The sequence below is a fragment of the Megalobrama amblycephala genome, linkage group LG7 (assembly GCF_018812025.1).
Source record: "Megalobrama amblycephala isolate DHTTF-2021 linkage group LG7, ASM1881202v1, whole genome shotgun sequence".
Taxonomy (NCBI): Eukaryota; Metazoa; Chordata; class Actinopteri; order Cypriniformes; family Xenocyprididae; genus Megalobrama; species Megalobrama amblycephala.
This window is the reverse complement of record NC_063050.1, coordinates 57311299-57333409: the sequence shown is the minus strand read 5'-3', so window position 1 is coordinate 57333409 and position 22111 is coordinate 57311299. Positions and strand designations below refer to the sequence as shown.

Below are 22111 nucleotides of genomic sequence, written 5' to 3'. Positions count from 1 at the left end.
GGGTTTTTGAGCTCTGAGGGGCGGAGAGTATTTAGACTTCAGACCTTTGAACCTGCAGCACTAGACAAACTCAAGCGCTGGTCAACATGCGTCTCCGGTCAGTCTTTTATGTCCTCTTGAGTCTTTACTGTTGTCATTCGGCTACAGGTAACTAAACCAGCTATACAAGCAGTCGCAGTAGTGTTTATTTCGAGAGTGTTTCGTATTGTACGTGTGTGTGTGTTCACAGTGTTCATGGGAAGGGACGGGGCTCATGAGGTATTGATCCGGGCCAAGCGGGCAAACTCGGGCTGGTTCGAGGAGATGAAGATGGGTAATCTGGAGAGGGAGTGTCTGGAGGAGAAGTGTTCGTATGAGGAGGCGCGGGAGGTGTTCGAACACACGGAGGCCACTGTCAGTATTACATGTGACAAACACACGTGTTCAGTGATTGATACATGTTGTCTAGAAAACTAGTGTTTGAATGTGATGTTAATCTTAACCTGAAGGATTGTAGTTGTATATTTTATTAGTGTAATGCCTAATTTATACTGAGAAGGCGGCACAAAAGTGCTTCTGCAGTGGCATTTAGGTGTTTTTATGTCGACTGTTTAAGGAGGCATAAACGTATTTACTAGGGTCAGAGCAACATGATGTAGTCTGGCTTTTATGTGGCATTGCGTCTGAAATTAGAGCAGCCTTATGTGTAAAGATGCTTTAACTATTTATGACAAATGTTTAACTGATATCTCCTCCACACAGGATGAGTTCTGGAAGATCTACAATGGTGAGTTTTGAAGATACGTGACTTTTTGCTATATGACATTTTCCTTCATTCTGTGTAATTAAGATGAATCTTTACATTCGTCTGCAGTTAAAGATCATTGCAAATCAAATCCATGTGAGAATAACGGGCTCTGCATGAGCCAGAACGCAGAATCCTACACGTGTCTGTGTGTGCCGGGCTTCAGCGGACGCAACTGTGAGCGCGGTGAGAGCAGACGCCGAAATACTCTACTCAACATAGTACTGGGAACTCAATAAGCTTCTTTGTAAACAAGACAAGGCAAAAAATCTATGTTAATATTGTAGTAGATAATCATTTCTCAACCATATCTAATGTAAAGAACAAGGCATTTGTGCTCCAAAAAGTCTCTACTACATGTGAAGCTTTTCTGAAGAGAATTTGGTGTTCAGAAAGAGTAAAATGAAAACCGTCACGTCCTTGAGGTTAAAGAACAAACACATTCCTGATTCAGGCACAAGAACATTTTTCCCCAATCTCCTTTGACTCCTCAGCGATTAAAGACGTTCCTGACTCCTGCCTGCACGATAACGGCCGCTGCGAGCACTTCTGCGTGGAGGAGGACGGTCAGCGCAACTGTTCCTGTGTAGATGGATATTTCTTAGGGTCAGATGGCCAGAACTGCCTGACAAATGGTGAGAAATCACAAAACACAAAGGATAACTAGTCAGAATAAAGCCCTGCCCTACATTTGTTCTTGCTCCAGAAGAAACAGGGATGAAAAGACTTCCCTTTAATCCAGAGCGGTTCAATACAGTGCTGCCTTGCTTGCTTAATTACATAGAGAATTAAAACATTATAACTGTTACAGAGGCTTTTCCGTGTGGGAAGGTTCCACTTCTTCAGGGTGGAAGAGCTGCTACCAACCTTCAGGAGGATCCGAGGTCTCGTATCGTCGGTGGAGCCGAATGTCCTAAAGGTCACTGTCCGTGGCAGGTATCAGCAGTGACCGTCACAGAACACACATGTTGAAGGGTCATTCTGGACTCTACCATCAAACATTTCTGTGTGTGTGTGTGTGTGTTGATGGACAGGTGCTGCTGAAGTACAGCGACAAGGGCTTCTGTGGAGGTGTGATCTATAAACCCACCTGGATCCTCACAGCCGCGCACTGCTTAGAAAATATCAAAGTCAAGTTTCTCAAGATAGTCGCAGGTACAGTCGCTCTCAGAGTTATTAAACATCATGAAAACACAACAACAGCTTCAAGGTATGCCAAATTTCACATGATTTGTGTCAAATTCACTTCTTACACCGTGTCCTAAACAGACAAAACCAGACGTTTTTCCATGATTTAACAGGAGATTCTGTTTGTGACGTCACTGCTGGATAATTGTCCCTGCAACGATAATCTCAGATGCTGATTATGTGCTTTATTTAATGTTAAAAAAAACTTTAATATGAGTTTGAATATCATTTATTGCCATATTGAAAATGACAATGGATAATTCACCTCCGATTCTGAAAATAAGTGAAAGGAAACAAGAACGTTCAAACTGTGAACAAACAAGTGTCCGGTCACTCAGTATGTATTTCTAATAATGTTAAAATTGTGTAATATTTATGAATTTGATTGTTTATCCATTCAGTTGCGAGTGCAGTGCGCTTGCAGAGAGACTCCGCCCACACCCTTTTCTGATTGGCTGTGATTTTTGACTGATTTGGTTGCGAGTGCAGTGCATTTGCAGAGAGACTCCGCCCGCATCCTTTTCCGATTGGCTGTGATTTTTGATTGATTTGGATTCTAGTGCAGTGCATTTGGAGAGACTCCGCCCGCACCCTTTCCTGATTGGCTGTGATTTTTGATTGATTTGGTTTCTAGTGCAGTGCATTTGCAGAGAGACTCCACCCACACCCTCTTCTGATTGGCTGTGATTTCTGACTGATTTGGTTGCGAGTGCAGTGCATTTGCAGAGAGACTCCGCCCGCATCCTTTTCTGATTGGCTGTGATTTTTGATTGATTTGGTTTCTAGTGCAGTGCATTTGGAGAGACTCCGCCCGCACCCTTTCCTGATTGGCTGTGATTTTTGATTGATTTGGTTTCTAGTGCAGTGCATTTGGAGAGACTCCGCCCACACCCTTTCCTGATTGGCTGTGATTTTTGATTGATTTGGTTTCTAGTGCAGTACATTTGCAGAGACTCCACCCACACCCTCTTCTGATTGGCTGTGATTTTTGATTGATTTGGTTTCTAGTGCAGTGCGCTTGCAGAGAGACTCCGCCCACACCCTCTTCTGATTGGCTGTGATTTTTGATTGATTTGGTTGCGAATGAGTAGTGTCTCATCACGTGGTGTCTGGTTAGGGCATGATGTTAATCAAAATGCCTGATTTGAATGAAAACACAGTCACTAACCCTTTAATAACTGAAAAGAGCCTGAGAATGTTATAAAGTATTTGTTAAGATTGTTAATGAATATATATATATATATATATATATTAAATAAACCTATTCTGTTGTCCTGTGACTCAGGTGAGCATGACATCGAGGTGGATGAAGGCACAGAACAGGTCATCCAGGTGGAGGAGATGCTTATGCACCCCAGCTATGTGTCCACGACCGCAGACAGCGACATCGCACTGCTGCGTCTGAGCAAGCCCATCGTCTACAGCACGTACGCCGTTCCCGTTTGCCTGCCTCTGCGCGACATGGCCGAGCGCGTGCTGTGGGCCGTCAGCAAGCACACGGTGAGCGGCTGGGGCAAACGCAGCGAGGACGGACCCACCTCACGCTTATTGCGCCGGCTGCGTGTGCCGCGCATCCGCACGCAGGAGTGTGTCGAGAGCAGCAACGTGGTGCTCACCAGCAACATGTTCTGTGCCGGATACATCGAGGGAAAGGAGGACTCGTGTAAAGGGGACAGCGGTGGGCCGCTGGTGACCCGCTACAGGAACACCACGTTCCTACTGGGGATCGTGAGCTGGGGGAGAGGCTGCGCCCGTCCGGGATCCTACGGCATCTACACGCGTGTCTCCAACTACCTGCAATGGATCCACGAACATACGGCGAATTCCACACAAATTAATTAAAGATTCTGCTCTATTTATGTCTGATTTCTTCTGTGTTTGGCATTTTTATCCTCTCAATGGTTTGGCCGTCATTAACTCATTCACAAATAAACAATTCAGTAGAATGAAAATGATCTTATGTGGTTTATATGCCTGTGTGTGTGTGTGTGTGTGTGTGTGTGTGTAAAGGTGAGGCACATGTACCATTGCTTGGCAAAATTTCCAATGGGAATCCACGCGGATTTCCATCATGTTCGAGTTGATCACGTGAATTCTGCCCTAACCAGACGTGATGCGATAAGATTCCAGTGACAAGCAGTTTGTCTGTCCACACCAGATGTGACAGGACTACGAGACGCAAAAAAATCAATCAAAAATCACAGCCAATCAGAAGAGTGTGTGGGCGGAGTCTCTCCGCAAGTGCACAGCATTCGCAACGAATGTACATAATTAAATTTATAAATATTACCACATTTAACAGTTAGTAAAAATACATACGTGAGTGAAACAATCTTTGTCATAGAATACGTTTTGTTGTTCGCAGTTTTAATGTTTGTTTTGTTTTTATTTTCAAGATCGGAGGTGAATTATCCATTGTTGCTTTTGTACGGCTATAAATGATATTCAAACTCACATCAAAATCTTTTAACATTAAAGCACATAATCAGCACCTGAGATTATCATTCTCATACTCTGCATGTTGTTATTTCAGCAGCGACCTCGCAGAAATAGAAACTTTCTAAACTAGAATCCACAGTCCCTCGTCGCAGCTTGTTAGGACAAAATAACAAGGAAAAAAACTTTTATTGTGCCTTGCGTCTGGTTAGGACATGCTGTAATAGTTAAAATTGGGCTAATAAATGTTTTAGTACTGGTTGAAAACGCTCTGTGTGAGTCTTTTCTGTCTGATGTCTTTTCTTCTCTATTGTGCCGTACATCTGAGTGAAACGCTTCACAAACAAGAACAAATGTAGGGCGGGGCTTGAATTTGTCTGTGGGGAATTGATTAGAAAGTTGTGGTTTGCTATTGGTGGATCTCATGTTAGTGGCAGGTTGCCCCGCCCTCTTTATCAGAGAAGAGATGTCGCTGCAATAAGGAGGGGAAATTATTTTGATTGAAGATTATGAGGCACACGAATTAAAAACAATAATATGTGTTAATGTTAATGTGATTAATGTGCACGGGTAAATCATTTAGAATAAACACATTGTCCATTTTGATTTCATGCCTGGGGTATATTTGGTCAGTTTCATTACTGAGCGAATCTCATGAACTCCCTCACACAGGCTAAATACCATCAGCAGCCCTTTGCTCCGGTCGATCGGTAATTTCAGTCTCCGTGTCTCTCAACAGGATTCTGAGGAAACTTTGACCACGCGCGTGTCCGGCAGGGAAACATGAACACTTGTGCTGTTGTGTTGGTGTGCGTCCTGATATTTCACGGATCCAGCGGCGGTAAGAATCGCGAGCGACACGAACTAACGCTTCCGTTAAAATCAAATTAGACTCGCGCGCGGCCAGTGTTCTAACGGGAGTGTTCGTGTCGCTCGTTCACCCGTTAAACAGTTTCCTTATCAAACTACTTCTGTCCTACCTCTGTTTCTCGTTGTTTTCAGTGTTTCTTGATAAAGATGACGCCAGTTCGGTGCTGCAGCGCGTCAGGCGCGCGAACTCCTTCCTTGAGGAGATGAAGGGCGGGAATCTCGAGCGCGAGTGCATCGAAGAAATCTGCGACTACGAGGAGGCGCGCGAGGTGTTCGAGGACGACACGAAGACGGTACCTCACTCATATTCATGCGTATATGTTATGTTATTATTACTCATTTGGTAAATTATTTAAATCTAACATATTCTGTTTGTGAATTCGTTTCTCTTTTGCAGAAACAGTTTTGGTTGAGTTACTCCGGTGAGTAATGTGTCAAAATAAATGCGAAATAACATGGCAACCATAGTTTCCTCAAAAACTCATATACAAATCTTACAGTAAATTAATAAGTGCTCCAATTTTTTTTTGACATTGTAGTTAAGGCAAGACACCTCAGGTGAATAGGGTAAAAAAAAATTAACTGACAGCGCCATACTTCCCCAGCTGATTGATTACAAGATTTGTGTTGCAAGTTTTCAAAAATCTTATGTTTAAATATGCAAATAAGGCATTATCTAATTCAATATGCGCTAATTTGCATACGTTTCTAGAACAACAAACTGAATATTGGATGACGTCAGGTTCAAAATTCTGTTTAAGTTTTTTGGACATATTAAATTCAAAGGTTTTTACGAGGGAATTTTGTCTCTCTCTTTTTATCACTCCATAATTCAGAAAATACTATCAACAGACAGAAAAAAAAAAATCACCATTTTTTTTTAGGAATAAAATGTTGTATAAAACCAAGCAAATTATATATCAACAAATCCCTCTGTAAAAACCTTTAGAATATAGATAAAACTGTAAAGTTTGGTGTATGTAAGTTCTGCTGAAGTGGAGATTTCTGACTCAGAGCAGGAGAAAACGGCTTTTAAAGATATTTACTGTAATTGAAATCAATAGATGCAAATAGATAAAGTGCTATAAAATAAACACTTAAAAGTGTATTTTTGGATATTTTCTTTCCACCAGTCTGAGAAAAACACTATGAAAAGCCAAAAAGCACAAAATCTCAAAATTGACAGATGCCTGTAGTGTCTTCCCTTAATAGTAGTAGTATAGTAATGACCACTGATCATCGCAGCGATGTTAACTGATTTCATTACTGGTAATTACATGTAGTGCTGCTCTGGCAGAAAACAGTATTTACATTATTGACCTGAAGTCAAAGGTTCTGTTTGTTCAAAAGGTGTTTGTTTCAGCTCAGGTTTTGTCATATACATTCCTATAAATCTTTTTTAATGTTTGCTTGATTTATGCATGTAATTATCTACAAATAAGCGAAGGAGCCCTGCTTGACCAATCCGTGCAAGAACAAAGGCACATGCGTTTATCTGGCCAACACCTACTACTGCCAGTGTCTGGAGGGGTTTGAGGGCAAATACTGTGAGAAGGGTAAGTGAACGTGACGACACGTGTGAAATAACGTGTTCTTTTGAAAGTTCATCTAGTGTTGATGTTTGTGACTGGTAGGGTTTGAGGAGACGCTGAAGTGTCAGTATGTGAACGGAGGCTGTGAGCAGTTCTGCGACGCTTCCGGACCCAGACGCACGTGCAACTGTGCCGCGGGATACACACTCGGAGCTGATGGGACGTCTTGTGTTGCTCAAGGTGGGAAGAGTCCTGCGTTTATGAGTAGGAAAAATATATAAAGACAGACATACAAATTTCAAATCTCTTCAAACTATTCTGAGACTGGAAGAGTTTGGTTCGTGTTGTTCATGTCGAGAAGACGCTCTTTTCTGCTGCCAAAGCAAATCCACTGTGATGAGATTGATCCGGTTAAACTGACGCCATCATTACTGTTCGAATCACTGTGAATCAAGAGCTGAGATTCAGATATGATAATGAGTGTTTGGTTTCTGGCCAATCAGAGCAGAGCAGCTCTCAGAAAGGCGGGGTTTAGAGAGACCGAATCTTTGAACGAACCGTTTCAGACACTGAGAGAAAAGAGCTGATGGATATTATGGGAAAATTAGTGTTTTTTGATCTTGGATGCATGTAAACCAGATTCCAAAACAACATTAGGAACCTTTAGGGGCACTTTAACTTTCAGGCAAGCTTTTGTCAAGCAAACATTCAATCTCTTGCAAAACCTTCCTTTTCTAGTTCAACTGTGTTTTGTTGCAGTTGAATATCCATGTGGAAAGGTTCCGCTTCAGAACAACACAGTTCATTCTCAAAAACAGACTGTGGGTGGAATTCACTGTCCCAGAGGTCACTGTCCTTGGCAGGTAACGGTAAATGTACACGTCGAATGAGAACAAGTGATCAAATGATGAGTTTGTTATTCGTCTCCAGGCGCTGATCGATTATAACGGTGAGAGTCTGTGTGGCGGGGCTCTTCTGGATGACAGCTGGGTCCTAACAGCTGCTCACTGCGTTCATCAGAAGGACATGAAGCGTTTGAAGGTTATCACAGGTATCTGAAGAGTGTTTGTGTGAGTTTGGATTATACAGTCAAGCAGCTTCACAGTAATAAACATGAAAAAACATAATTTCAGAATTCATCAGTTATGATGTTGATCCAGTTTTGTTTACAGTAGTTGGTTTGTCCTCAGGTGATCATGACCTGGATGTGATGGACGGCCCGGAGGAGGCGTATGATGTTGCTGGTGTGGTTATCCATGAGAACTACGACCCCGTGTCACTGGATAGTGACCTGGCCCTCCTGAAGCTTCATGGAAAACTCAAGCGCTCTGCGTACGCCGTGCCCGTTTGCTTGCCCACGGCAGAGCTGGCACAGATCGAGCTCGCTGCCGTCCGCTTCCACACGCTCAGCGGATGGGGCAAGCGAACCGTGGGGGACAACATCCATCCGTCAAAGGGCCTGAAAGCCCCGTCGTCCGCCACTCTGCAGCGGCTAGCCGTCCCTCTGTTGCCCACAGCGCAGTGTGTGTCGAGCAGCGGTGTCAACATCACCGCAAACATGTTCTGTGCGGGTTATGTCGAGGGTGGTCACGAGTCCTGCAGAGGACATGACGGAAGTCCGCTCGTCACCCGCTACGAGGGAACGTCCTTCCTGACGGGTGTCGTGTCATGGGGTAAAGGCTGCGATCAGCCGGGGTACTACGGGATTTACACCAAAGTAGCTAACTTCTTAAAATGGATTGAAATTGTTATGAAAACCCCCATTGAGGGGCTGAATAAAATCAGTGTATCTCCTGTTGAACAGTCCACTCACAATTAATGTCTTTACTAGAGGTTAATACACTCGCGACAATAAAGGTTTCACAAGAATTGATCACTGAAAGGTTCTTTGGGGCATTAATAATGGACTCTCGTCTCGTGTGCCTAATTACATTTGTCATCCATCAAAACTTTACTAGCGCGACAATGGTTTGCTTTATCCAACCGAGAGATGTAGTTTAAGTTCTTGCAGCGGTACACTATTCCCTCCACCATCTCTGATGAAATCGGCCGGGTTTTGTCTGCATTAGGGATGATTTGGACTGACTGTTTGAGTGCATTCGCTTACTGGATCCTTGGACTGAAAACTTTCCAAGAGGATCTGATCGAGAACATTGATTCCGCTATAATGTATTGATTGAGGGGCTGTTTTCACAACACCATGTTCAACTAAAAATGAAAAACATTTTATTTGTTTTGGCCATTCATTTACACAACAACAGCGTTTTGGGGGCCTGAAAATGCAAACTTTCAAAGTGCAAGTTTTTGAAAACAATACTGTTATCATCTACAACAAAAACGCGGATCTGTGAAAATGGTGATGGCATGCACATGCTTATTTTACATTTAGTCTATAGGCATGGGCGTTTGGCGCGAGTGCTCTGTAAAGAATGCGAATGTGCGCATGCGCGTAATATTTCTTTCCAAAGTGACATCGCCAACTACTGGCCTGGCATGCATAATACTCTTTGACATTGTCGTCGTGTCGCGTACCATCAAATTATTAATGAATTTTTTTAACCACTCTGCATGCCCCACACTTTGAAAATCCCTGTTCTTTGTCCTCACTGTGGAAACCCCGAATCTTTATTTTTAAGAGTGTATGGATGTTAAAGCTTCTACAAACCATCAATGCCAATAAAGAAACTTTATTTTTAAGAGTGTATGATGATCGTTGAAATAAAAGTCATTGTGAGTGTGGTTTTGTGTGTGTGTGTGCTTTTGTCATTCATGCATCTGAATTTCATGCGTGTAGGTTTGAGGGACGGTTAGACAGTCATTAACTGAAACAGCATTGATTTTCTTGTGTAGATGTTGCTCTGGTCTAATCATACACCAGACGTGACCCTGTGCGGGGTTAGACGTGACTGTTCTGTACATTTTGTGTACATTATATTAGTCTGATAAAACACGAATAAGGTCCAAATATTTCCCAAACCAATAAAAGAGAGTTAACAGCTCAACTCTATCTTCATGAAGCACAGAAAATCACCAGCTTTTTTAGTTGATCAAACTATTAAGAAGGGTGTTGTTCACTTGTTTTATCACCAGACGGAACTCTTTAAGATGAATCACGTTTGGATAAAAGCATCTGCTAAATGAATAAATGCAAATAATCACTGACATTACTGAGACATTAAACTAGTCATGAAAGAGTAGTTGTGCTAATCTTCTCTATTGTGTCGTATATCCAAGTGAAACGCTTCACAAACGAGGACAAATGTGGGGCGGGGCTTGATTTTGTCTGTCGGGAATTGATTGGATGGTTGTGGTTTGCTATTGGTGGATCCCATGTGAGTGACAGGTTGCCCCGCCCTCATCATCAGAGAAGAGATGCTGCAGGAGGGAGGAGAAGATATTCTGATTCAAGATTACCAGGAACATGCATTTAAAACAATAACGATGAATCATTTAGAATAAACACTGCAATATTTGTTCACTTTCGATTTCATGGTGACTTATATCTTGTGCACTATATTCACATTTTCTGATGTTTTGTGTGAGAAACAGCCAAAGTTATTCCCTCATAATCCTCCACTTGGCTGTGCTTCTTCAATCTCATTTGTGTAGGGAACATAAAATAATTAATGAGTGAGGATTCATGCAACTCTCTCGTTTCAGGAGCTCTAAACTGAAATCTCACATGTCGTCAGTGTAAACGGCCCTACATTTGTCCTGCGGTGAGTTTCTCCTCCCCCTGTCCCTCTGGCTCTCTCTCCCTCCCAGCGCTCAGTTCATTGACCTTCTGTTTTCTGAACGATCCTCTAACGTGAAAGAGCTCAGCGCTGACAAGCGAATATGTCTTGGGTCTTCTGGAACTTTCTGTGCTTGTTTCTAATACACTGTGTTTGCTCAGAAGGTGAGTGTCGTCTTGAATCTAACAGACTGAATCTTCAGAATGACTGATCTCTCTGTTCGTGACCTGAGGGTTTGTTCTTTAAGGCCCAGTGATTTTAACTGTGCTTTGGTTTATTTCACAACACTCAGCTCTTCCTCTGCTATCAGTCTCTGGCGGAGGGAGGCTTTGGTGGTGATGATGATGATGATGTCATGTGTTTCTCCAGTCTTCCTCCACACTCGAGATGCCAGTCAGATCCTGAGCCGCCGCCGCCGCGCAAACCACATGTTCGAGGAGATGAAGAAGGGAAACATGGAGCGCGAGTGTGTTGAGGAGCGCTGCAGTTACGAGGAGGCCAGAGAAATCTTCGAGGATGTTACAAAGACGGTTTGTTTGTTCAATTCATTTCTTTATTTTTTGTATATTTCATTGGAAACTTTTAAGAAATCATACTTTTCACCTCTAGGCCCAAAATACGTAACCACCGCAGATGGACACAATTCCCTCAGTATTCACATCATTTGAGAAAACAAGTAAATTCACTCAGTTTCTGTGTGACACTAGCTTAAAAGTATTAAATATTTTAAAATATAAAATATTAATATCCAAGCTAACTAAAATATGTTCTAGTAACATTTTGCTAATGTTCCTGACATTTCTGAATGTTAAAAACATTGTTTTCAAAATATATATTAAAAATATCGCGCTTAATAACACATTACTTTAGTTTTGTGTAAAAATGTCATTATTTTCACTATGATTATCTCTATGACAGAGTTGAACTATTGAACCATCTTAAACATAATATTGTAAAATAACCATATGGACTGTAGAAAGCTTGATAGTTTCATTTCAATAAAAGCATCATTTAGAAACAAGTGATTTTCTCCATACAAGCCATTAAAATATAACAAAGAATGAATCTGATACACCAATGAAAATCGAACATAAATGCTTCTCGTGTGCGTTTGTGTTGATTTAATCTGTCGGATATGTGTTGTTCTCTTTTCTCTCTCAGGATGAGTTCTGGCACAAGTATGTCGGTGAGTGCCGGTAACAATCCTTCGCTTCAGTTTGGTTTTAACGGTAAAATAAGTCTTGATGGCAGCGGTTGTGTGTTTCTGCAGATGGAGACGCGTGTTTGTCTCATCCATGTCTCAATGGTGGCAAGTGTAAAGATGCGATCGGGCCGTACACGTGTTACTGTCAACAAGGGTTTAAGGGCTACAACTGTGAGATTGGTAAAGAGCCTCATGATGTTCAGTAATCTCACAACAGACCATCAAACCATCAGCACCGTTGAACACGTGGAGTTTGTGTGTTTCTGCAGTTATTCCTGAGCTCTGTGAGAGTGAAAACGGAGGCTGTGACCATTTCTGCAGGGTGAAGGAGAAAGATGTCGTCTGTTCGTGTGCCAAAGGCTACGAGCTGGCCGAAAATGGGAAGTCGTGTCACTCTAATGGTAAATGATGTTCTGATGTCAGCGAGATGTTTTTCGACCGATTGTCCTCCAGTTCAAATAACTCTTCTGTTTTAGAACTTTTCAAATGTGGCTTCATTCATCCTTCGATGACCAGAAGCATCTTCATTCACACGCAAAACATCACCGACACCAAGAATAAAGAGGAGACGCACGTTGAGACCACCGTCGAGTCTGTCATAGACACCACAAACCCGCCAGCCAATGAGACGAGCAGCATGTTCGGCCTCCATGAGCAGGACATCGCTATTCCAGATGACAGGGTTTTATCTGAAACATTTAGAGTAGAGCCAAGAATCGTCAATGGTACGAAATGTCCTCCTGGAGATTGTCCATGGCAGGTAGAGACACACAAACATGGACTTGTACTTTGCATGATACTTGAGTTTTTAGAGACGTGAAATGTGGCAGTTTTAGTCTGTTATTGTTGACGTTGGATGTTCTCTCAGGCTCTTCTCATTAACGAAGACAACATCGGCTACTGTGGCGGCACCATCCTGAACCAGTACTTCATCCTGTCGGCCGCTCACTGTATGAATCAGTCGCTCTCCACCAGGGTGGTCTTAGGTACGGCCTTTTATAGGAACATTTGTGACTCTTTTACACTTCAACATTTGTCAAAACTGAAATATTCTCATGCAAATATTTTCAGATATTTGATGCACAAAAGAGCTGAATGATGTTCTTCAAATTGGTGTTGTTTCTCCTTTTTTATTACACCTAAAAATATATGTTGATATCGATGATCCAAACTTTTAACATCCATGGAATAATTCTTCACTCTTGAAAATAAAGTTTCCAAAAGAGGGTTTCGCAGAGCTGCAAAAGAAGAACCATTTTGGATTCCCCAAATGATGTTTTATTAACAAAGTTCGGGAGGAGCACATTCAAAGGATCTACCCAATCAGCATAAGAGGAGGCCTATAAACACGTAGCCGACTCGCCTATGTTCCTCTACAGGTGCATCCCTCCACCACCCCGTCTCCTCACACTTGCCTGGTTACTATTCTGACCAAAGATACGGGGGAGTACTCTGGGTTCGGGCGACATTCCAAGCTCAGAGCCCTCCCTCGGACAGCACGCCAAATATGCATAGGGCCTACTTTTTATTCTATCTAAGTGTCACTGCGTAAACCCCCTTCTGGAACCCTTATTTTTAAGAGTATAGAAGAAATAAAATCCGACCAAAATGAGTCGACAGTCATCATCCAGTAAGTTGTAAATGAAAGTGGAGCAGCTTGGATCATTTGATGAGAAATGTTTGCGTTCACATTGAGATCTCTGAGCACAATTTGAGATCTCTTCTGAAACTCTAGAGGAGACACGTGTGAGATTTCTGGGGTCTTTTTCAAAGGAGAAACATCTGAGAGGGAGACTTAAGTAGAAGTCTCCACTTACCCTCTTGGCCATCTTGAAGAAACAATTGGGAAACGAAAAAGATCTCATTCCAGAGCACATCCATTTACATTTATGCATTTAGCAGATGCTTTTAGCTAACCTGCATTGTATTCAAGATACACATTTACATTTGATCAGTTCTTGGGTGTTTTCATTAGCATTCATGTTTTTCTGTCAGGTGAGTTTGACACGCTGGTCATCGAGGGTCGTGAGGTCACCCACGACGTAGACGAGATTCTGATTCACAAGAACTACATGGCGGACACCTACCACAACGATATCGCCCTCATTAAGCTCAGCAAGCCCATCAGATTCACCAAATTCATTCTCCCCGCCTGCCTGCCGGAGTCCAACTTCGCCGAGCGTGTGCTGATGCGTCAGGCGGAAGGTATAGTGAGCGGATTCGGCCGTGTGCGAGAAGGCGGCCTTCAGTCCACCACCCTCCAGAAGCTAGCGGTGCCGTACATCGACCGTGGCAAGTGCATCGAGTCCAGCAAGTTCAAAATCTCTAATCGCATGTTCTGCGCCGGATACGACCAGGAGGAAAAAGACGCGTGTCAGGGCGACAGTGGCGGGCCGCATGTGACGCGCTACAAAAACACATGGTTTGTCACGGGCGTGGTGAGCTGGGGCGAGGGATGCGCCCGGAAGGGCAAGTACGGCGTCTACACGCAGGTTTCCAAGTACATCCAGTGGATCCAGAATGCCATGGCCAAAGTCATGCCAGAGATGGCAGAGATGTCTATAAAACCCAAAGCAAAGCGAGAGCTGCTTCAGAAGATGCCTGTACGAAGAGTCTGACAGGAAGTCAACGTGAATCAACAACGACACGGTCTTAATTCATGTTGATGATTTATCAGTGATGTTATCCCAGCAATCAAAAATATATTCTAAGAACCCACAAATTTATAAAAATGTTATTTCTGAATGTTCCCCGAATGTCCAGATTTTTGGCTATGCAAATGTTGAGGGAACATTTCTGGAAACATTATGGGAACGTTACTTTTGAATGTTCTCTGAACGTTCCAGAATAATTAGTTACATTTAAAAAATGTTCCATGAACGATGTAAAAATAATGTTTTTGTTTTGAGAACATTATTAAAGACCACATAACTCTGAACAAATGTTTGTTCATGACTTTGAGAAAACCTTGCCAGAACGTTCTGAGATTGTTCCCCATTTTTTGTCTTCATAATCTTTCATATTCAAGTAACTTCATCCACTTATGAACATATTCAATAAAATCATCATTGATGAAATTAGTTAAAAATAACTATAAAAAATACTAGTTATTTCTGTGTAAATCTTGTTCAGCTCTGAAATAAGACACATTATGGAGGTAAAACGGTTTGTCAATGCTGTCGACTCTCATCCTAATGAGGTTTACGGTTTTAATAAAGACAACTGATTTTATACGCCGTTTCTGTTGTATTCTTACATAAAGTCAAATGTGTTTCCTTATGAATTAATGAAAGTTGGCAGCCACACACTGTGAAAAAAACAAACTCAACTTTTGAGTTTTACCTACTTCCCAAAAGTTGAGGTTGAGGTAACTTTTTGTATCAATTCAAATACATTTGACAATCAGTTGGCTAAAGACAGTAAATTAAATTTAGTTTACTAAAGTCAGTGTATGTGGAGGCTCTGGATGTGTTGACAAACACACAGATGAAGAGTTCAGAGGTCATGTTGACAGACTAGAGTCCAGATACACACCGCTGAGCACACAGAAACTCATCTTACTTTTACCATTTACCATCTAGACATAAAAAATCATTTCACGAATGAATCTGACGCACTCGTTTAACAGCGTTTAATCACAGTGAGCTGAAAGCAGTAATGACGTCACCATCGCATCATATCCTGTTAATGCTGTACAGTCGTGTAGGAAGAGACGTTCTTTCGAGAGTTATTGACTGTATTGATTGTGGGCGGGGCTACAGACGAGCGGCTGATGATCAGTGATTGACAGGTGTCAGGAGCTTCTGCTGATGGATCGTGATGGAATCACTCAGTGGCGTAGCAAGTCAGCCCCGGGCCCATATGCAAAAATATTTTTTACAGGTCCCCCTCGGTTTCACGGGGGGTGGAGGGGATGTGCGTTTTATGCGAATGAGTCCCAGAACTTTAATATGAATAAGATATTATCACTAACATGCAGACAAAAATGGTAAAAAAAAAAAAAAAACATTTCTAGGACTGACAACAAAAACACTACAGTACTATAGGCGCTCCTCCATCATTTTGACTTTGCATTGTGGATCTACAGTAGTCAACATTTGAAGTTGATCAAAAAAGTTAATCAAAGTTGTCCTAAGAAGAAGGTTTTAGGACAACTTTGATGAAAGGTTTTGATCCACTTCAAATGTTGACTACTGTATTTCAAAAATCTCCACGTTTGAATTTGATCGATTCGACTCTGGCTTTTGAATTTAAGAATGATCATTGCATCGTTTCAGATTCAATGAGTCCGGAGATTATTCCAGTTATGAATTAATTATTCTGTCACAGACTTTGTTAATGCACATGTTTAATTCCTAATAAATTTACTAGAAGTTTCTTCTCTAAATATGTTTCTGTCACGATTTATGTGCATTTTATTTCATTGAATAAAGATGTATCCACCCCAGCGAGTACGAGTTACATTTATTCACATCTTGTGCAGTATCTTAAAATGTGCAGAAAACCAATATGACTCATTTAAAATTCTGTACTACTTACATTACTGCATGCATAAGTTTCAGAAACCCAGAAAAGAGAATACCGGTCAAATACAATAGATCATCACTAAGACATGGCATGGACCATTTTATGGTCCATTTATTCAGATTCTTAATGATTTTTAGTACATTTAAAATATATAGGCTATAGCAAGTTATTGACAACATTATTTCTATACTTAATTTTTCTGAACATATGTACACAGGTTCTGTCTTGCGCACAGACGCAAGCGCGAACCTTTGAAAGTATTTGGATGCAGAAAGACGCGTTCGGCTTCTAGTGGACCTTTGTTTTCAAGCATCATATATATATATATATTTTGTTTTCAAGCATATATTTTTCAAGCTTTTTTAGTTGATAAAACTATTAAGAGGATGTTGTTCGCTTGTTTTATTACCAGACGGAACCCTTAAAGATGAATCACTTGTTGTTTGGATAAAAGCATCTGCTAAAAGAAATATAATAAAAAAATATAAATAATCACTGACATTATTGAGACATTAAACTAGTCATGAAAGGGAAGTTGTGCTGTTCTTTTCTTCTCTATTGTGCCGTATATCCGAGTGAACCGCTTCTCAAACAAGAACAAATGTAGGGCGGGGCTTGATTTTGTCTGTGGGGAATTGATTGGATGGTTGTGGATTGCTATTGGTGGATCTCATGTGAGTGACAGGTTGCCCCGCCCTCATCATCAGAGAAGAGAAGGGAGGAGAAGATATTCTGATTCAAGACTACCAGAACATGAATTTTAAATAATAATGATGTGCACCGATGAATCATTTAGAATAAACACTGCAATATTTGTTCACTCTAGATTTTCTAAAGTTTTGTATGAGAAACAGCCAAAGTTATTCCCTCATAATCCTCCGCTTGGCTGCGGTTCTTCAATCTCATTTGTGTAGGGAACATGAAACTGAAATCTCACATGTCGTCAGTGTAAACGGCCCTACATTTGTCCTGTGGTGAGTTTCTCCTCCCCCTGTCCCTCTGGCTCTCTCTCCCTCCCAGCGCTCAGTTCATTGACCTTCTGTTTTCTGAACGATCCTCTAACGTGAAAGAGCTCAGCGCTGACAAGCGAATATGTCTTGGGTCTTCTGGAACTTTCTGTGCTTGTTTCTAATACACTGTGTTTGCTCAGAAGGTGAGTGTCGTCTTGAATCTAACAGACTGAATCTTCAGAATGACTGATCTCTCTGTTCGTGTCCTGAGGGTTTGTTCTTTAAGGCCCAGTGATTTTAACTGTGCTTTGGTTTATTTCACAACACTCAGCTCTTCCTCTGCTATCAGTCTCTGGCGGAGGGAGGCTTTGGTGGTGATGATGATGATGATGTCATGTGTTTCTCCAGTCTTCCTCCACACTCGAGATGCCCGTCAGATCCTGAGCCGCCGCCGCCGCGCAAACCACATGTTCGAGGAGATGAAGAAGGGAAACATGGAGCGCGAGTGTGTTGAGGAGCGCTGCAGTTACGAGGAGGCCAGAGAAATCTTCGAGGATGTTACAAAGACGGTTTGTTTGTTCAATTCATTTATTTTTTGTATATTTCATTGGAAACTTTCAAGAAATCATATTTCCCACCTCCAGGCCGCAGACACTGATTCCCTCAGTATTCACATCATTTGAGAAAATAAGTAAATTTACTGTGACTCATATAAAATATTAATATCCCAGCTAACAAAAATATGTTCTAGTAACATTTTGCTAACATTCCCATTAAGTTATGAAAACATTATTTCTGAATGTTAAAAAACTAGTTTTTTTAAATATATATTAAAAATATCACTTAATAACACATTACTTGTTTTGTATGTTTTGTGTAAAAATGTCATTATTTTCACTATGATTATCTCTATGACAGAGTTGAACTATTGACTTTTGAACCATCTTAAACATTTTAAAATAACCATATGGACTGTAGAAAGCTTGATAGTTTCATTTCAATAAAAGCATCATTTAGAAACAAGTGATTTTCTCCATACAAGCCATTAAAATATAACAAAGAATGAATCTGATACACCAATGAAAATCGAACATAAATGCTTCTCGTGTGCGTTTGTGTTGATTTAATCTGTCGGATATGTGTTGTTCTCTTTTCTCTCTCAGGATGAGTTCTGGCACAAGTATGTCGGTGAGTGCCGGTAACAATCCTTCACTTCAGTTTGGTTTTAACGGTAAAATAATTCTTGATGGCAGCGGTTGTGTGTTTCTGCAGATGGAGACGCGTGTTTGTCTCAGCCGTGTCTCAATGGTGGCAAGTGTAAAGATGCGATCGGGCCGTACACGTGTTACTGTCAACAAGGGTTTAAGGGCTACAACTGTGAGATTGGTAAAGAGCCTCATGATGTTCAGTAATCTCACAACAGACCATCAAACCATCAGCACCGTTGAACACGTGGAGTTTGTGTGTTTCTGCAGTTATTCCTGAGCTCTGTGAGAGTGAAAACGGAGGCTGTGACCATTTCTGCAGGGAGAAGGAGAAAGATGTCGTCTGTTCGTGTGCCAAAGGCTACGAGCTGGCCGAAAATGGGAAGTCGTGTCACTCTAATGGTAAATGATGTTCTGATGTCAGCGAGATGTTTTTCGACCGATTGTCCTCCAGTTCAAATAACTCTTCTGTTTTAGAACCTTTCAAATGTGGCTTCATTCATCCTTCGATGACCAGAAGCATCTTCATTCACACGCAAAACATCACCGACACCAAGAATAAAGAGGAGACGCACGTTGAGACCACCGTCGAGTCTGTCATAGACACCACAAACCCGCCGGCCAATGAGACGAGCAGCATATTCAGCCTCCACGTGGAGGACATCCCTATTCCAGATGACAGGGTTTTATCTGAAACATGTGGAGGAATCACAGGAATCGTCAATGGTGTGAAATGTCCTCCTGGAGATTGTCCATGGCAGGTAGAGACACACAAACATGGACTTGTACTTTGCATGATACTTGAGTTTTTGGAGACGTGAAATGTGGCAGTTTTAGTCTGTTATTGTTGACGTTGGATGTTCTCTCAGGCTCTTCTCATTAATGAAGACAACATCGGCTACTGTGGCGGCACCATCCTGAACCAGTACTTCATCCTGTCGGCCGCTCACTGTATGAATCCATCAATCTCCACCAGGGTGGTCTTAGGTACGGCCTTTTATAGGAACATTTGTGACTCTTTTAACACTTCAACATTTGTCAAAACTGAAATATTCTCATGCAAATATTTTCAGACATTTGATGCACAAAAGAGCTGAATGATGTTCTTCAAATTAACAACAGTATTGTTTATTGGTGTTGTTTCTCCTTTTTTATTACTCTAAAAAAAAAAAAATGATATTGATGATCCCATTTAGAACTTTTAACAAACATGGAATCCTTCTTCACTCTTCAAAATAAAGGTTCCAAAAGGGGTTTTCGCAGAGGTGCAAAAGAAGAACCATTTTGGTTCCCCAAAGAAGCTTTCAGTGATCAGTTCTTAAGGGAACCATTTTTCTAGAACATTTTAATAATCTAAAGAACCTTTTGTGCAAAATGGTTCTTTTAAAGGATTAGTTCACTTCAGAATTAAAATTTCCTGATAATTTACTCACCCCCATGTCATCCAAGATGTTCATGTCTTCATGTCTTTCTTTCTTCAGTGGAAAAGAAATTTACAAAGAGAACGTGCAAAGTCAAATGCCCAAAAGGTAAAACAACAATATCGGAGTTGTCAAATAATTTTGCGAAAATGAGATGAAAATTTTTGTCCTACCCTACCTTTTTGAACCAGAATACACAGAAAAAGATTATGTAAAATTTTTTTTTTAGAAAATTTTTAATGGTTTCTCTAGATGAGACTCTTATTCCTCGTCTGGGATCATGTAGAGCTCTTTGAAGCTGCACTGAAACTGACATTTGGACCTTCAACCCGTTGAACCCCAGTGAAGTCCACTATATGGAGAAAAATCCTCAAAAACCTTCATTTCTTTTCCACTGAAGAAAGAAAGACATGAACATCTTGAATGACATGGAGGTGAGTAAATTATAGGAGTGAACTAATCCTTCAAGAGCCGTTCATTGGGGAGCCAAAAATGGTTCGAGAAAGTGTGCATAAACGTCACGGGAAAGTGACGTCTATGCATACCCTCTATTGCATCACTGCAAAAAACCCTTTTTGGAACTTTTATTTTTAAAAATGTAGAAAAAATAAAATCCAAGCTAAATGAGTCGACAGTCATCATCCAGTAAGTCGTAAATGAAAGTGGAGCAGCTTGGATCATTTGATGAGAAATGTTTGCGTTCACATTGAGATCTCTTCTGAAACTCTAGAGGAGACACGTGTGAGATTTATGGGGGTCTTTTCTCAGGAGAAACATCTGAGAGGGAGACTTAAGTAAAAGTCTCCACTTACCCTCATGGCCATCTTAGAGAAAAAAAAAGGGTAAATGAAAGAGATCTCATTCTGAAGTACATCTATGTACATTTATGCATTTAGCAGATGCTTTTATATATCTTGCATTGCAATCAAGATACACATTTACATTTGATCAGTTCTTGGGTGTTTTCATTAGCGTTCATGTTTTTCTGTCAGGTGAGTTTGACACGCTGGTCAACGAGGGTCGTGAGGTCACCCATGACATAGACGAGGTTCTGATTCACAACAACTACATGGCGGACACCTACCACAACGATATCGCCCTCATTAAGCTCAGCAAGCCCATCACATTCACCAGATTCATCCTCCCCGCCTGCCTGCCGGAGTCCAACTTCGCCGAGCGTGTGCTGATGCGTCAGGCGGAAGGAATGGTGAGCGGCTTCGGCCGTGTGCGTGAAGGCGGCCTTCAGTCCACCACCCTCCAGAAGCTAATGGTGCCGTACATCGACCGTGGCAAGTGCATCGAGTCCAGCAATTTCAAAATCTCTAATCGCATGTTCTGCGCCGGATACGACCAGGAGGAAAAAGATGCGTGTCAGGGCGACAGAGGCGGGCCGCATGTGACGCGCTACAAAAACACATGGTTTGTCACGGGCGTGGTGAGCTGGGGCGAGGGATGCGCCCGGAAGGGCAAGTACGGCGTCTACACGCAGGTTTCCAAGTACATCCAGTGGATCCAGAATGCCATGGCCAAAGTCATGCCAGAGATGGCAGAGATGTCTATAAAACCCAAAGCAAAGCGAGAGCTGCTTCAGAAGATGCCTGTACGAAGAGTCTGACAGGAAGTCAACGTGAATCAACAACGACACGGTCTTAATTCATGTTGATGATTTATCAGTGATGTTATCCCAGCAATCAAAAATATACTCTAAGAACCCATAAAGTTATAAAAATGTTATTTCTGAATGTTCCCCGAATGTCCAGATTTTTAGCTATGCAAATGTTGAGGGAACATTTCTGGAAACATTATGGGAACGTTACTTTTAAATGTTCTCTGAACGTTCTGAAACAATTAGTTACATTTAAAAAATGTTCCATGAACGATGTAAAAATAATGTTTTTGTTTTGAGAACATTATTAAAGACCAGATAACTCTGAACAAATGTTTGTTCATGACTTTGAAAAAACCTTGCCAGAACGTTCTGAGATTGTTCCCCATAAGCTGGGATTCTACAGAAAATCTTTTTTGTCTTCATAATCTTTCATATTCATGTAACTTCATCCACTTATGAACATATTCAATCAAATCATCATTGTTGAAATAATTAGTTAAAAATAACTATAAAAAATACTAGTTATTTCTGAGTAAATCTTGTTTAGCTCTGAAATAAGACACATTATGGAGGTCTGTTTCATGTCGACTCTCATTAAACACAATTGATTTTATAAGCTGTTTCTGTCGTATTCTTATCATATAAAGTCGA

The 22111-nt window shown here is 41.3% G+C and overlaps 4 protein-coding genes across 4 annotated transcripts; all 4 read left to right on the top strand.

Annotated features, from left to right (window-relative positions):
• Positions 1-15: 15 nt before the first annotated feature.
• On the top strand, positions 16-3924 carry f7 (coagulation factor VII). Its single transcript, XM_048198263.1, has 8 exons — positions 16-147; positions 230-393; positions 742-766; positions 854-970; positions 1279-1419; positions 1596-1720; positions 1819-1939; positions 3258-3924. Exons 1-8 carry the CDS (start codon positions 87-89, stop codon positions 3812-3814), a joined length of 1311 nt encoding a protein of 436 aa, XP_048054220.1. The 5' UTR covers positions 16-86; the 3' UTR covers positions 3815-3924.
• Positions 3925-5076: 1152 nt separating this feature from the next.
• f7i (coagulation factor VIIi) lies at positions 5077-9549 on the top strand. The gene is made up of 8 exons (XM_048198262.1): positions 5077-5249; positions 5411-5571; positions 5676-5700; positions 6721-6834; positions 6913-7050; positions 7570-7673; positions 7741-7861; positions 8001-9549. Exons 1-8 carry the CDS (start codon positions 5192-5194, stop codon positions 8627-8629), a joined length of 1350 nt encoding a protein of 449 aa, XP_048054219.1. The 5' UTR covers positions 5077-5191; the 3' UTR covers positions 8630-9549.
• A 1000-nt stretch (positions 9550-10549) lies between these two features.
• On the top strand, positions 10550-14979 carry LOC125273019 (coagulation factor X-like). The gene is made up of 8 exons (XM_048198257.1): positions 10550-10708; positions 10914-11074; positions 11706-11730; positions 11815-11928; positions 12018-12149; positions 12225-12508; positions 12617-12734; positions 13744-14979. The coding sequence occupies exons 1-8, from the start codon at positions 10648-10650 to the stop codon at positions 14364-14366; spliced, it is 1518 nt and encodes a 505-aa protein (XP_048054214.1). The 5' UTR covers positions 10550-10647; the 3' UTR covers positions 14367-14979.
• Positions 14980-17268: 2289 nt separating this feature from the next.
• On the top strand, positions 17269-22073 carry LOC125273020 (coagulation factor X-like). Its single transcript, XM_048198258.1, has 8 exons — positions 17269-17428; positions 17634-17794; positions 18389-18413; positions 18498-18611; positions 18701-18832; positions 18908-19191; positions 19300-19417; positions 20844-22073. Exons 1-8 carry the CDS (start codon positions 17368-17370, stop codon positions 21464-21466), a joined length of 1518 nt encoding a protein of 505 aa, XP_048054215.1. The 5' UTR covers positions 17269-17367; the 3' UTR covers positions 21467-22073.
• Positions 22074-22111: the final 38 nt, after the last annotated feature.